The 13,309-nt window shown below is 32.9% G+C and overlaps 1 protein-coding gene across 1 annotated transcript in view; it reads right to left on the reverse strand.

Annotated features, from left to right (window-relative positions):
* Positions 1-13,309, reverse strand: part of LOC115216169 (laminin subunit alpha-like) — a 140,633-nt gene that overhangs the window by 58,099 nt on the left and 69,225 nt on the right. Inside the window, 3 exon segments of the mRNA XM_036506943.1 lie at positions 338-496; positions 2,551-2,724; positions 11,453-11,467. Of these exon segments, the coding sequence (XP_036362836.1) occupies positions 338-496; positions 2,551-2,724; positions 11,453-11,467 (348 nt within the window).

Consider the following 13,309-nt stretch of genomic DNA (forward strand, 5'->3'; position numbering starts at 1 on the left):
AGCATTTTACCCAGCATGCTAATGTTTCTGTCAGCTCACCGCCTTGAAATGGAAACAATATTGAAAGAAGAAAAACTCATAGTAATAATAATAATAATAGCAATAGTTTCTGATATAGATACAAGATCAGCAATTTTGAGGGGATCCCTTAAAATTGACCTGACCCCTGCCATTCCCAGTACTTGACTGATACTTTATTTTATCTATGCCAAAAAGATGAAAGGCAAAATTGACCGTGGGGGCATCAATAGGAATTTGCTTTAGTTCCTTAGCTCCAAAGGTTCACGAGATTCTGGTAACTTACATTAAACTCTTGAATAAGTCAATTCCAACTTACCATCACATCCAAATGGGTTGTTGCGTTGGAGATTATAGGTTCCACGCAAACATGCGGAACACATACGTCCAGTTACAGATGGTTTACACAGACACTGACCACTTCTCCAATCACAATCGTTAAAGCCACCAGTTGTTCCAGCTGAGCTGCATTGGCACTCTGAATAGAAATAGTTGACAAAAGAAAAATTTTAATTCAATATATTTTCAACACATACACACATGCACCATGTGCATATACTCTTTTACTCTTTTACTTGTTTCAGTCATTTGACTGTGGCCATACCGGAGCACCACCTTTTAGCCGAGCAAATCGACCCCAGGACTTATTCTTTGTAAGCCTAGTACTTATTCTATCGGTCTCTTTTGCTGAACCGCTAAGTTACGGGGACGTAAACACACCAGCATCAGTTGTCAAGCGATGTTGGAGGGACAAACACATACATATATATATTTATATATATACATATATATGACGGGCTTCTTTCAGTTTCCGTCTACCAAATCCACTCACAAGGCTTTGGTCGGCCCGAGGCTATAGTAGAAGACACTTGCCCAAGGTGCCACGCAGTGGGACTGAACCCGGAACAATGTGGTTCGTAAGCAAGCTACTTACCACACAGCCACTATGTTTATTATGTATTTATGCATCCATCTATCTATATCACTCTTCCAAAAGCATTAAGAGTATTTTAACTCTTATATCTAGCATTGTAAGTGTGTCGACACCCTTAGTCACACTTAGTGGCAAATGAAATTTTCTTTAAGGGTATCACATTGTACCTAGCTGTTTGTATTAATTTTTTTATACATGCATTAGCATTCCACTAAATCATCCATAAATTTTTATGGTAAATGCATATATTCTGACAGGTGGATTTAGCTGAATATATCCTGTTTGAACAGTCTTCACTAAAATGTCTACAAAATAGACAAAACTAGACGTCTAGTCACAATTTTCGAGTGGTTACTTGGAGTGGTTACTTTCCCTATCAGCATGTATGCACATCCACTCCTCCTACACCATTAAGAGTATTTTAACTCTTATTTCTAGCATTGTAGGTGCAGCGGCACCCTTAGTCACACTTAATGATGATCAAATTTTGCCTTTATGGTATCACATTACACCTAGCCATTTATATATACATGTGTGTATGTGTGTGTGTGTGTGTATGTGTGTGTGTGAGTGTGTATATAGATAGATAGATAGATAGATAGATAGATATAGATAGATACATACATACATACATACATACATACATACATACATACATAGATGGTATTTTTTTAATTGATGCTAAAACAATGAAAGTACTCAATAAAGATACATACAAATATAACCATATGTTTGATGAAGCATGGCTTAACGGTTAAGGTATAAGCTTCATGACTGTAAGGCTATGGGTTCAATTCCTGGACCAAGTGGTGTGTTATGTCCATGAACAAGGTACTTCATTTCACATTTCTTCAGTTTTCAAGACATATAAGAGGTCAAAATGACAACACTTGCCACTGGACAGGGTGCTAATCTACCAAAGGGTTAACTTCCCAGGTATTGCTGGAACTCATTTAATTTGGAGCAATGAGAAATGATGTGTTCTGGCTCAGAAAACACAATGCACCATCCACTATGGGAACTGAAACCACAACAACATTCAAACCAATACAACACATGCTTTAACAATTGGTAATAATTCAACAAGATCCTATACTAAACAGTTTTCCCAATTGTTCATATATGTGCCTATCTAGAACACCCAACCTGCACATAATTTTTAGGCTGGTTCTCAACCAGGGTCCATTTGACCTTTAGGGGTCCACATCAAATTTTGTTGTTGAATTTATTGGTCATAATTCTGCAATATATAAAATATTTTAACAATGTTTTTTATACATATGCCTATCTAGAACACCCAACCTACACATAATTTTTAGGCTGGTTCTCAACAAGGGTCCGTTTGAACTTTAGGGGTCCACATAAAATTTTGTTGTTGAATTTATGCTCAATAAATTGGTCATAATTCTGCAATACATAAAATATTTTAACAATGTTTTTTACACAATTCCTTATAACGTTTAATTATAAAAATATAATAGGATGTTCTAAACACCGAATGGCTACAAGTGTCCATCACAGTAAAATAGGAATAAAAGTTGTCCATAGGCAAAAAAAATGGTTGAGAAACACTGTTCTAAAGGAATGAATTCACCTACCTGCACATCCTTCTTTATGTTGGATGTCAAGGCCCCAAAACCCTTGTTTACACATGTTGCACTTCTCGCCAGTAACTCTTGCTTTGCATCGGCACCTTCGCTCATTGGTCAGACCACAATCACCAAGGGGTTGTCCAGCAACTTGTACAGCACCAGCTGGATTGCAGTCACAAACTATATCCAAAGAGAATGTAATGTAAGACAATATTAAAAAGTGTATATATATATATATATATATACACCTGTATATATGTATGCATATGCATATATATATACAAATACAGGTATATATATATATATACATGTATATACATATATACATGTATACACATATATATACATGTATATACATATATACATATATAAACATATATATACATGTATATACATATATACATATATAAACATATATACATGTATATACATGTATATACGTATATACATATATACATGTATATACATATATATACATATATACATGTATATACATATATATACATATATACATGTATATACATATATATACATATATATACATATATAAATATATATACATATATACATGTATATACATATATATACATGTATATAATTATATATGCGTATATACATATATATACATATATACATATATATGTATATTTACATATATATATATATATATATAAAACATTATTGGTGAATTGAAGAAATGGAGCTGAACGCAGATTGAACAGAATCGTTTTATTTCATTGAACAGAATCGTTTTATTTATTTATTTCAAGAATGAAATAAACGATTTCTGTTCAATCTGCGTTCAGCTCCATTTCTTCAATTCACCAATAATGTTTTAATTTCAATTATCCGCACCAACGCACGGTTGCAACGCCAATGGTTGTACCTCCAACCGTGCTGTTCACTGCTGTGATTTTTGCTACTAAGGTATCGGTTAAACTTTTGATTATCTACTACAAGATTATTCATCTTTCTATTTCCATAATATATATATATATATATATATACACATATATGTATTTATATGGATATATATGCATGTATATGTATATATTGTATATATACATGTTTTATGTATATATATATATATATATATATATATATATATATATATTATATATACGTATGTATGTATATATATATGTATATATGTATGTATATATACATGTTTATATGATTTTTGTCTCGTCAGAAAAAATAATTTTTTTCCAAAACTCCTTCCCCTTACTCACAAAGGTTTTGGCAAAAGAGACATGACTTGATTTATGTCTGGTAGTGAGGAGAGGCTTCCTACAACGAATACGTCCATGAGGACCACACTGGTTCAAACTTCAGCAAACTGTTTGGGTGGATACACTCCTTCCACCAACAGAAAACATTTCTTGGGCCAAAGAGGAAGCAGTATGACGCCTGTCATCCATCACACAATGTTGGATGTGGTGAATACCATGTGCAGCAGTTAAAATAGAAAGATGACCTGGACAATGTTTATTTCTATGCCGTCCAGTAGCTTTGTACTTCTCAATTACTTTGGCAACTGTGTTTACACTAATATGTATTTGTTTGCTAATTAACTTGTATCCTAAACCATTCTTGTGAAAATTAAAAATAATCTTTTTCAAATTTTCAGACAATTCTTTTCCTTTTGGTGCAATTTTAATCACAATGAAAAAGATTTTCACCACGGTACACAAATCAGAATTCCTGCAGATGCAATAGCAATGGCTGGTGTAAAAATGCCAGGAGAGATAATTTATTACAATTGAAATTATCAGCAATAACTGAATTTAATAAAAAAAAAGGGGACAAAATATTGAATATAGCAAATTTCCTTTAGGGTGTACATATTTTTGTAATGTTTGAAAATTAATATTTCATTCCTGTCTCTGAAAATTATTGTTTTGTGTTCCAGATTTGTATAGTGCTTGCATGTATAATATATTTTATTCAGTATAAATTTCCTTTGATTTCCTTCGATATTATCAGAGTAATGGTAATTTTACTGAAATTTTTTAGAGGTGTATATACTTTTGTGAGATACTGTATACACAAATATACACACAGGTGGGAAAATAGTATTCAAATATCGAAGGTAAAGTAATCTGTATATATATATATAAATTCTCTTTTCTGTTACTACTACTACTACTATATATATATATATATATATATATATATATATATATATATATATATAGTTTTTTAGATTTTCTATCGTATATATATATATATATATATTACCTTAAACTAACTAGAGATAATGAAAATCAAACTTCTGAAAATTTTATTTACAAAATACATTACTATTCCTGTCTTCTCTATTTCTATGTAGTTCATATTTTCTCTGCTTTTTGTTTAGAAAGCATGCATTCTAATAATAATAACAATAATAAGGAAAATTGTTTTCTATAGAGGTATAAAGGCTGAAATTAGGAGGAAGTAGTTGGGTGATACCATTGATTTCCTGTACTTGTCTGGTAGTTTATCAACCCTGGAGGGATGAAAAGCAAATCTGACCTTTGAATTCAGAATGTAAAGAAAGCATTTTGTTTGGTACTCAAATGTTTCTGCCAATTCACCACCCTTAAAAATAATCATTTCTCTTAGGGGCTCAAGGCCTGAATTTATTTTTGGGTGGGGAGAGGGGCTAGTCAATTACAGTTACCTCAGTACATAACTGGTGGCTTATTTTATCTATCCTGAAGGGATGAAAGGCAAAGTTGACCTTGGTAGATTTGAACTCAGAACTGGAAGAAATGCTGCAAAGCATTTTGTCCTATAATTATTTCTAACATAATCACAAAGCTACAAATTTTGGGACAGTGTTGGTTGGTCGATTAAACTGACCTCAGTACTTCACAGGTACTTTATTCTATCCACCGTAGATGGATGAGAGGCAGAGTTGACCTCAGCAAAATTTGAACTGTTTTAGTCCATCCTACTATTTTTGCCAATTCACAGTTCGTATAAAACATGAGAGTTACTCATGAAAGAACAATATCAAATTATGAAAATCTATTTTAACACAAAGTTTACAACAATAATGTAACCAGAAGAAAACATTTGCTACATTACTGGTGATTATTTTTAGTATCTGCTACTGCTGCTATTACAACATAGCAATGTGACAGTGCTTTTTCTTTTCCTCTCTCTCTCTCTACCCCTGTTTCAAAAACTGAGTCCTAACCTTGGCCTAATAACTTAATATCTCATTGACTTAATCTAAAATTGTAGACTTTCTTGAAAGTAATGCTTAGAAGTCAACAGAATAATGGTGAACTCTGGCATACTGAGAGACATCTTGCATTCATAGTGAAACACAGTTGCTTTATCTTGTTCTTGACTTTACCACATAGCTTTTACATGGAATTGTGTTACAGAGAGCTGACTGAAATTCAAGACTGCATGCAGTTGTTTGGACTCCTAGAATCTGGACAATATCATTTGGCAACAACTGTTGATACTGTCATTGTTTGGTAATAATAACTTCTGATATTGTATTGTGCTGACATAACTGTTTAGCTGTGAAAAAAAACAAGTCATTTAATGATTGCTCCATTCACTACATTCAACTCTACATCCTTCATTAACCTTTCACACTCCAGTGAAATTATCGACTTACCCATCCCAATTCTTTATCCATACTCTTTCTTATACTTACCTCATTGTATCTTGAAAGTTTTGATACCTAAACACTACTCCATTGTTATCATTTTTCTGACTATTCCCACCCACCTTTATATAATGCAGGGTAGCCATGTATCTCCTCTATATCAAGGTACCTGTGCCTAACACTGTATTATGCTTTAGCCTCTTGATACCAAGCATAAAGACACCTCCCTCTTTACTTCAACTACACTCAGTTGAGGGATCTTTTTCTTGTCTTCGTGATCTCACTTATGCTGGTGTCGTGAAAAAAAGCACCCAGTATGCACTGTAAAATGGTTGGCATTAGTAAGGGCCTACAGACATTGGAGTTTGATGCAGGCCTCCAACTCACTGAATCCTGTCAAACCGTCCAACCAATGCCAGCATGGAAGAGAGACATTAAATGGTGATGATGATGTATAACAGGAAACACAAACATTGGACTACAATAAACAGCGACACAGGGATACAAAGGAGAAATGGCCATTGAAGCTTTAAGGTAACAGTGAATACAGTGGAGGTGAGGAGAGAAAGATTTGCACAGAAATGAAAAAAACAAAATGTGCAGAGAACAATATTTGAGAACAAAATGACAATTGCCAAATTGCAAGAGCAGAGAAGAATAGTGAGGGCAAAAGTGGTTATATAGGTGTACAGCAAAACAGTGGAAACGCAGATAAACAGAAAGAGCTCATAAAAGTTGTGCAACCGAAATTCCATGAAGTGATTTGAAAGCTGCATATTAGAAACCTATCAATGATTTTGTAATTAATTTGTAATTATTTTTATAATTACACATACATACATACATGCATGCATGCATACATGTATGTGTGTGTGTGTGTGTGTGTGTGTGTGTGTGTGTGTGTGTGTGTGTGTGTGTGTGTGTGTGTGTGTGTGTGTGTGTGTGTGTGTGTATGTATGTATCAAATCTTCAGTGTTGCTACAATGATCAAATAGATTGTGATGAGGCATTGCTCGCTATCAGAGTTCCTCTTGTTCCTCTTTTGTTTAAACTTAAACTATAAATATTGAATATTGTTGTATTTCGGAATGGTCATTTTGCCAGTTTAGCCAATAAAAACACACGCACTATATATTTGGTGTTCTTTGCTTCAGTGTTATTTATTTTTTACATTAATTTTAATCTTATTTCAGCCAGAGTTCTTTCGTCACACTCCTGTGACCGCATCAGTGGTCCTTTGTTTTCTTCTTTCTTATTTGTGTCTCTCCTTACTAACCGTCAGCGGTCACAGGAGTGTGCTGAAAGAACTCTGGCCAAAATAAGATTAAGATTAATGTAAAAAATAAATAACACTGAAGCAAAGTAACACCAAATATATAGTGTATGTGTTTTTATTGGCTAAACTGGCAAAATGACCATTCCGAAATATAACTATATCTGTTTCAACACACGACTTAACATAAAAAATCTTGCACAAGAAATATATAAATGTATAAATATTGAAGTTATGTATTAAATGCAGTTGGCAAGAGTTCGATAATTTTCCTGCTTTTGAAATACAAGAAGGAAACAAAGTCTTTAGTGATAATAAGTCACTGTATTTAGTGATCACCAATCAGTTATTTACAGTACTCCTAGTGATCAATAATCAATGAATAACAGTGTAATATTTCCAATACATTATCTCTCATGATGACCAATCAATTATGGAGTTACATTACTTTCCACACCAAACCCTTAGTTATTTGCTCTATTAACCAAAATTCTTTTTAAGCCAATGTCTACTTTGGTTTACTTCTGCAACCATCTCTTTGAATTTTTTTTTTATCTAGATCTGATAGTACATTCTCATCACAGGTAATTATACTTTAGCCAACCTCTTCTTCTAGCACACACTAGCAATATCTTATATTAATACAACCCTAGCTATTCTCAAATTTACAATAAATCTTCCACAGCTTATAACCAACTTACTTTCCTAAGAAATTTACCCAACTGCTTAATAGCATTGCTGTCAAATAGAGCAAGATGTGTCCTATATTCAAACAGGTTTGGTATTCTAAATTGTAGGTCCAAAACTGTAGATCTCTGAAAAGCTTTTAACATAATAATACCGTCTTTGTTTTTATATTCTTCAAATTTTTTACAACTATGTTCCCATATTAACACTGGTTCTACAAGTTTTAATATTTTCTAATGCTATAATATCTTGCCTCATTGCCTTTGTGTTATTACACACTGTTAAAAACAACAAAACATCAATATTCATGTTTCTGTCAAAATAAGTCTCTCAAGTTTTTCATTTTCAAAACTATATAACATATCTAAGCAATTATTACTTCTCTCCTTTTATTTCCTTAGTAAACACCCACCTCAATATATATATATATATATATATATATATATATATATATAATATTAGGGAGTATATCCAAACTTACAGGGAAAAATTAGATTTAGGATTAAATCAAATTTCACAGTATAAATATAAATTAAATTAGAAATAAAACCACTATTAGGCAACTCAGTGATAGACATAAACCAAAACATAAAAAGCAAAAAATAAATATAATTAATATAATATACAAAATATATATAAAATATAAAATTTAAAATTTAAATTATTGAAATTTGAAATTTTGAAATTTATATTTATAAATTTTTACATTTTTATATTTTAAATTTTAAATCTATAAATTTTTAAACTTTTAAACTTTTAACCTTTTTTTTAACTAACCAAACATTATATTTTATATATATTTTGTATATTATATTAATTATATTTATTTTTTTTGTTTTTTATGTTTTGGTTTATGTCTATCACTGAGTTGCCTAATAGTGGTTTTATTTCTAATTTAATTTATTTTTATATATATATATATATATATATATATATATATATATACTATATATATTAAATCAATATTTGACTAACATGAATTTGTTTTTAATCAACTTAATGTTATGAAAATTTTATGATAAGGTAAATTTAGTATGCAGCAAAACAATGTTCAGCAAATTTCAGGAGAATTCAAAAAGTATTTTCCATAATTTGCCAGAGAAAGAAATGAAATAAAAGTTAGTGAAAATCAGAAAGAAGAACCAGAAACAGTATGATGACCTAATTTGAGAAAAAAAGAAAAAGGCTTTGACAATGAATTAGAGATGTTATAATTCGGGGTTAACCGAAGTCTTAGATCTTAAATATGGTAACTGAGTTCTAACTTGAATTTATAAAGGTCTAAGAGTGCTGGTGAATTGTTGATAGGAAGAAAAATTACCAGCTCCTATTATGAATGTTCCAAGAAAATCTCCCATATATTTTGATTAAAGTGGACGTCTAATACAGGTGTCTCTCAAAGCATAGGACAACAAAGCACAGTGCATTCACCCAATGGCTGAAACCTAAACTTTGGATGGAGAAGAAACAACCCCTCAAAGACGTCCTTTTATAAACTTCACCAGAAATTATGTGGTACAATAATTTCAAATCAACTAGGTGACAGAACCAGCAGAAATTGGCAAATTTTAATGCAAAGGGGAACATTTCACTGGAAATTAAATATATCATGATTATGATAATTAGGAATGTAATGTTTCTTCTTTTGATAACATATCTCAGTATTTAATAAAGTTGTGTTTATGTAAGTAATATTCAGTTGCAAATTATAGGAACCAGCAATATTTCTTCTTAAAAGAAGCAAACAATAAAACATATATAGATTTTCTTTTATTCTTTTATTTTTTTACTTGTTTCAGTCATCTGACAGAAGCTGTGCTGGAGCAATACCTTAAGAGGTTTTAGCTGAACAAATCGACCCCAAGACTTATTCTTTGTAAGCCTAGTACTTATTCTATCAGTTTCCTTTGTTGAACTGTTAAGTTATGGGGACATAAACACATCATCATCGGTTGTCAAGCAATGATGTGGGGGACAAACACAAAAACGCACACACACACACACACACACATATATAACAGGCTTCTTTCAGTTTCTGTCTACCAAATCCACTCACAAGGCTTTGGTCAGCCTGAGGCTGTAGCAGAAGACACTAGCTCAAGGTGCCATGCAGTGGGACTGAACCTGGAACAATGTGGTTGGAAAGAAAGCTTCTTACTACACAACCATGCCTATGCCTATCATCATCATCATCATCATCATCATCATCATCGTTTAGCGTCTGCTTTCGATGATGATGATGATGATGGCATAGGCATGGTTGTGTAGTAATATATATATATATATATATATATATATATATATATATATACTAGCAGTATCGCCCGGCGTTGCTCAGGTTTGTAAGGGAAATAACTATAAGCATTTTAGAGAGTTATAGCCAAAAAATAGCAAAAAGATGGAAAAAAGGATGGTAAATTTTTTTAGTTAAAAAAGGTGGAGTTGCGTCCCTAGACAGTTTGCGGTTTGTGTTTCGATTCTCACCCCATCGAATTATCATTTTTTTCAGAACTGGGGAACTTTCAAAATTTCGCTGCGTAGTTTTGAATTATGACATTGGCTATGTGTGTGTCAAGTTTCATCAGAATCGGTTGAAAGCCGTGGTCAGGGTGAGGGTACAAGAAAACAGACACACAGAAATATACAGACAAATGCCGTTTATATAGAGAGAGATACCTTGCAACATCTACCCACCTACCCTCACAGTTTCTCTGACACTGCTTACTTCCACATGCCTCACACCTGTGAGTTCATTCAGACACCTCATTATCACTACTTTTATCTCTTCCTAGCTCCGACACAATTACCCCCACCCCCTCTTCTAAAATGGGAGTAACCATATAGCTCATCTACAAGAAACCGGTTCTGCTCTGGTCCCTTCTTGCATATTTTAACCCTGCATTTCTACATAAGGAAGAGCATCCAACTGTAAAAATCATGCCCAAGTAGACAACTGAACATGATCCATCCTTGGACCTGTCATATCCTATCAAACTGTCTAATCCATACCAGCATGAAACCTGGATTTTAAATGATGATGGTGATGATGATGGTAATGATGACAATATATCCAACTATGTAATGAAGGAAAGTGAGCGACGAGAAGAGTATGAAGTTGCTGTACAGTGATTAAATTATGAAAAATGTAGTTGCCAACAAAGGGTTGACAAAGGCAAAAACAGAACAGAATGAAGATCACATGAGCAGAAGATCAATAACCAAACCAAAAGAGCAGAGTTAGTGATAAGAAAGATGTGTATGTGTGTATGTGTGTGTGTGTAAGAGAAGAATGAAAGAAAAACAGAAACAGAAAAAAAAAAGTCTTTGAATCTTACGCTTGCCAGCCTGTTCTGTACATAAAATCAGAAAAATACAATGAAAGACACATGTAACAAGAGTATAACAAAAAACACAGGGTTAAATATAACACGGATTACAAAGGAATTTACAATGAACATGAGTACAAAATATTAGGGGTAATAACATTTTATTGAAAATGTTTAGAAAGAGACTTACTGGTGTTTGTCCTTATATCTTATATTGTTTTTATGTCAGAATAGAGTTACTGATATGAGTTTACAGATCTTGTAACTGTTAAGCCCCAGGTCAGCTTTGATTAAGCAAACCAGTAATCAAAGACCATCACCCCCTTTTTCTTAAGCATAATGAACCCAGTTAACTACATTATCCAGTGTCCCTCTTTTCTAAGATAGCAGAGGGTTATCTGAAGGAGATTTAGCTGTTATGACTAGCATGTCAAACAGCCATGTAGTAGGTCTCTTGTTTGGCTCAATGATTCTATAGTTCTGTTTACATACTGCTGGGATTTTTTATGTTCTTCTAAGTTGACAACATTTGGACACTTTGGAGGAAATAGTTTTGCAGCTCTATCATAATCAGTGAATTACTGGTATCACACATACTCCCTTTAATTACCTTTTTCTTTCTTTCTCAAGCAATCTGTAAAAAGTTTGATGATCCTCTTTCACCAGTTTTCTTCTTTGTTATTTCTAAATTAGATGGGATTATTTGACAAAGATATAACCCTGTCTTGGATTCCTAAGACAAAAATTTGTATTTCAATTCCCTTTTCATTTGTTTTGACAATATAAAAGAATACTTTTTCTAGGGTAGAATAACATGGATATCAAAACAGTTTCTTTAATCTTTAAGCCATTCCAAGTCAAAGAGCAAAAAACCATTCTACTTTTATCACCAGAAAAGTTGAAAGTTATAGTTAAGTTGTCCTCATTTTAGAGAAAGTGAACTTGTTTAAGCCCTAATTTCTTAAACATATTTCTTAAATTTTGAGTCTGAATGTCATCTGTATACTCTTTTATAAGAATCAGTCAATTTCTATAGCATGTGATTATGTAGCCAAGCATGTAAATGCATTTGTATGAGGTGGTATAAAAACTTCCTGGTCTAGTTCTGCAGCACACCAATAGATGGCAGTTCACAGTTGCATGTGCAGTGACAGCTAGCAGTGAACTTCATGAGGCAGTGTGCCGAATGACATTGTTGTGTCTACTTTGCAAGTTGTGAAATTTATGCTTTCTGATCATGTGCATGTTGTAGTCTACAATTTTTGTTCTGGACAGTCAGTTGGAACAAAGATCCAACGTGAAATTTTGCATTAACCTTTTAGTATTCACGTTATTCTGTCAAAAGTAATACTTATTTATTCACATTGTTTTAAATTAATCCTGCATTTTCTCGTAGCTTTGAGATTTTGATGAAGTAACTATTCATTTTTAGAATTATATAGTAGGGCTGGTGTGAGAGGCCAGATCTGGCCAATTTGAACATAAAACAAGGGAGAATATTTTGGCCAGATATGACTGATTTAAATGCTAAAGGGTTACAGTTAGGAAGTTTGCTACAGAGACACTGAGCATGTTTCGGCAAGCTTACAGTGACGAGGCAATGGGTTGTATACAATGCTTCAAGTGGCATGAGCACACGACAGAGTTGCAGCTCAATCAAGAGCATGATCATAACTTTTTTGACATCTGCAGTATTATGCATCCTAGGGCCAGACTGTCAATCAAGAGTTCTACTGTGATGTTTTAAAGCATTTGAGGAAGGACGTCCCGTGAAAGAAACCAGATCGGTAGAGCACAAAGAATTGGATTTTTCACGACAATGCACCTTGTCACCAAGCTCTCATCATTCGTGAATTTGTTGCCCAA

Source organism: Octopus sinensis, linkage group LG10 (assembly GCF_006345805.1).
Source record: "Octopus sinensis linkage group LG10, ASM634580v1, whole genome shotgun sequence".
Classification (NCBI taxonomy): Eukaryota; Metazoa; Mollusca; class Cephalopoda; order Octopoda; family Octopodidae; genus Octopus; species Octopus sinensis.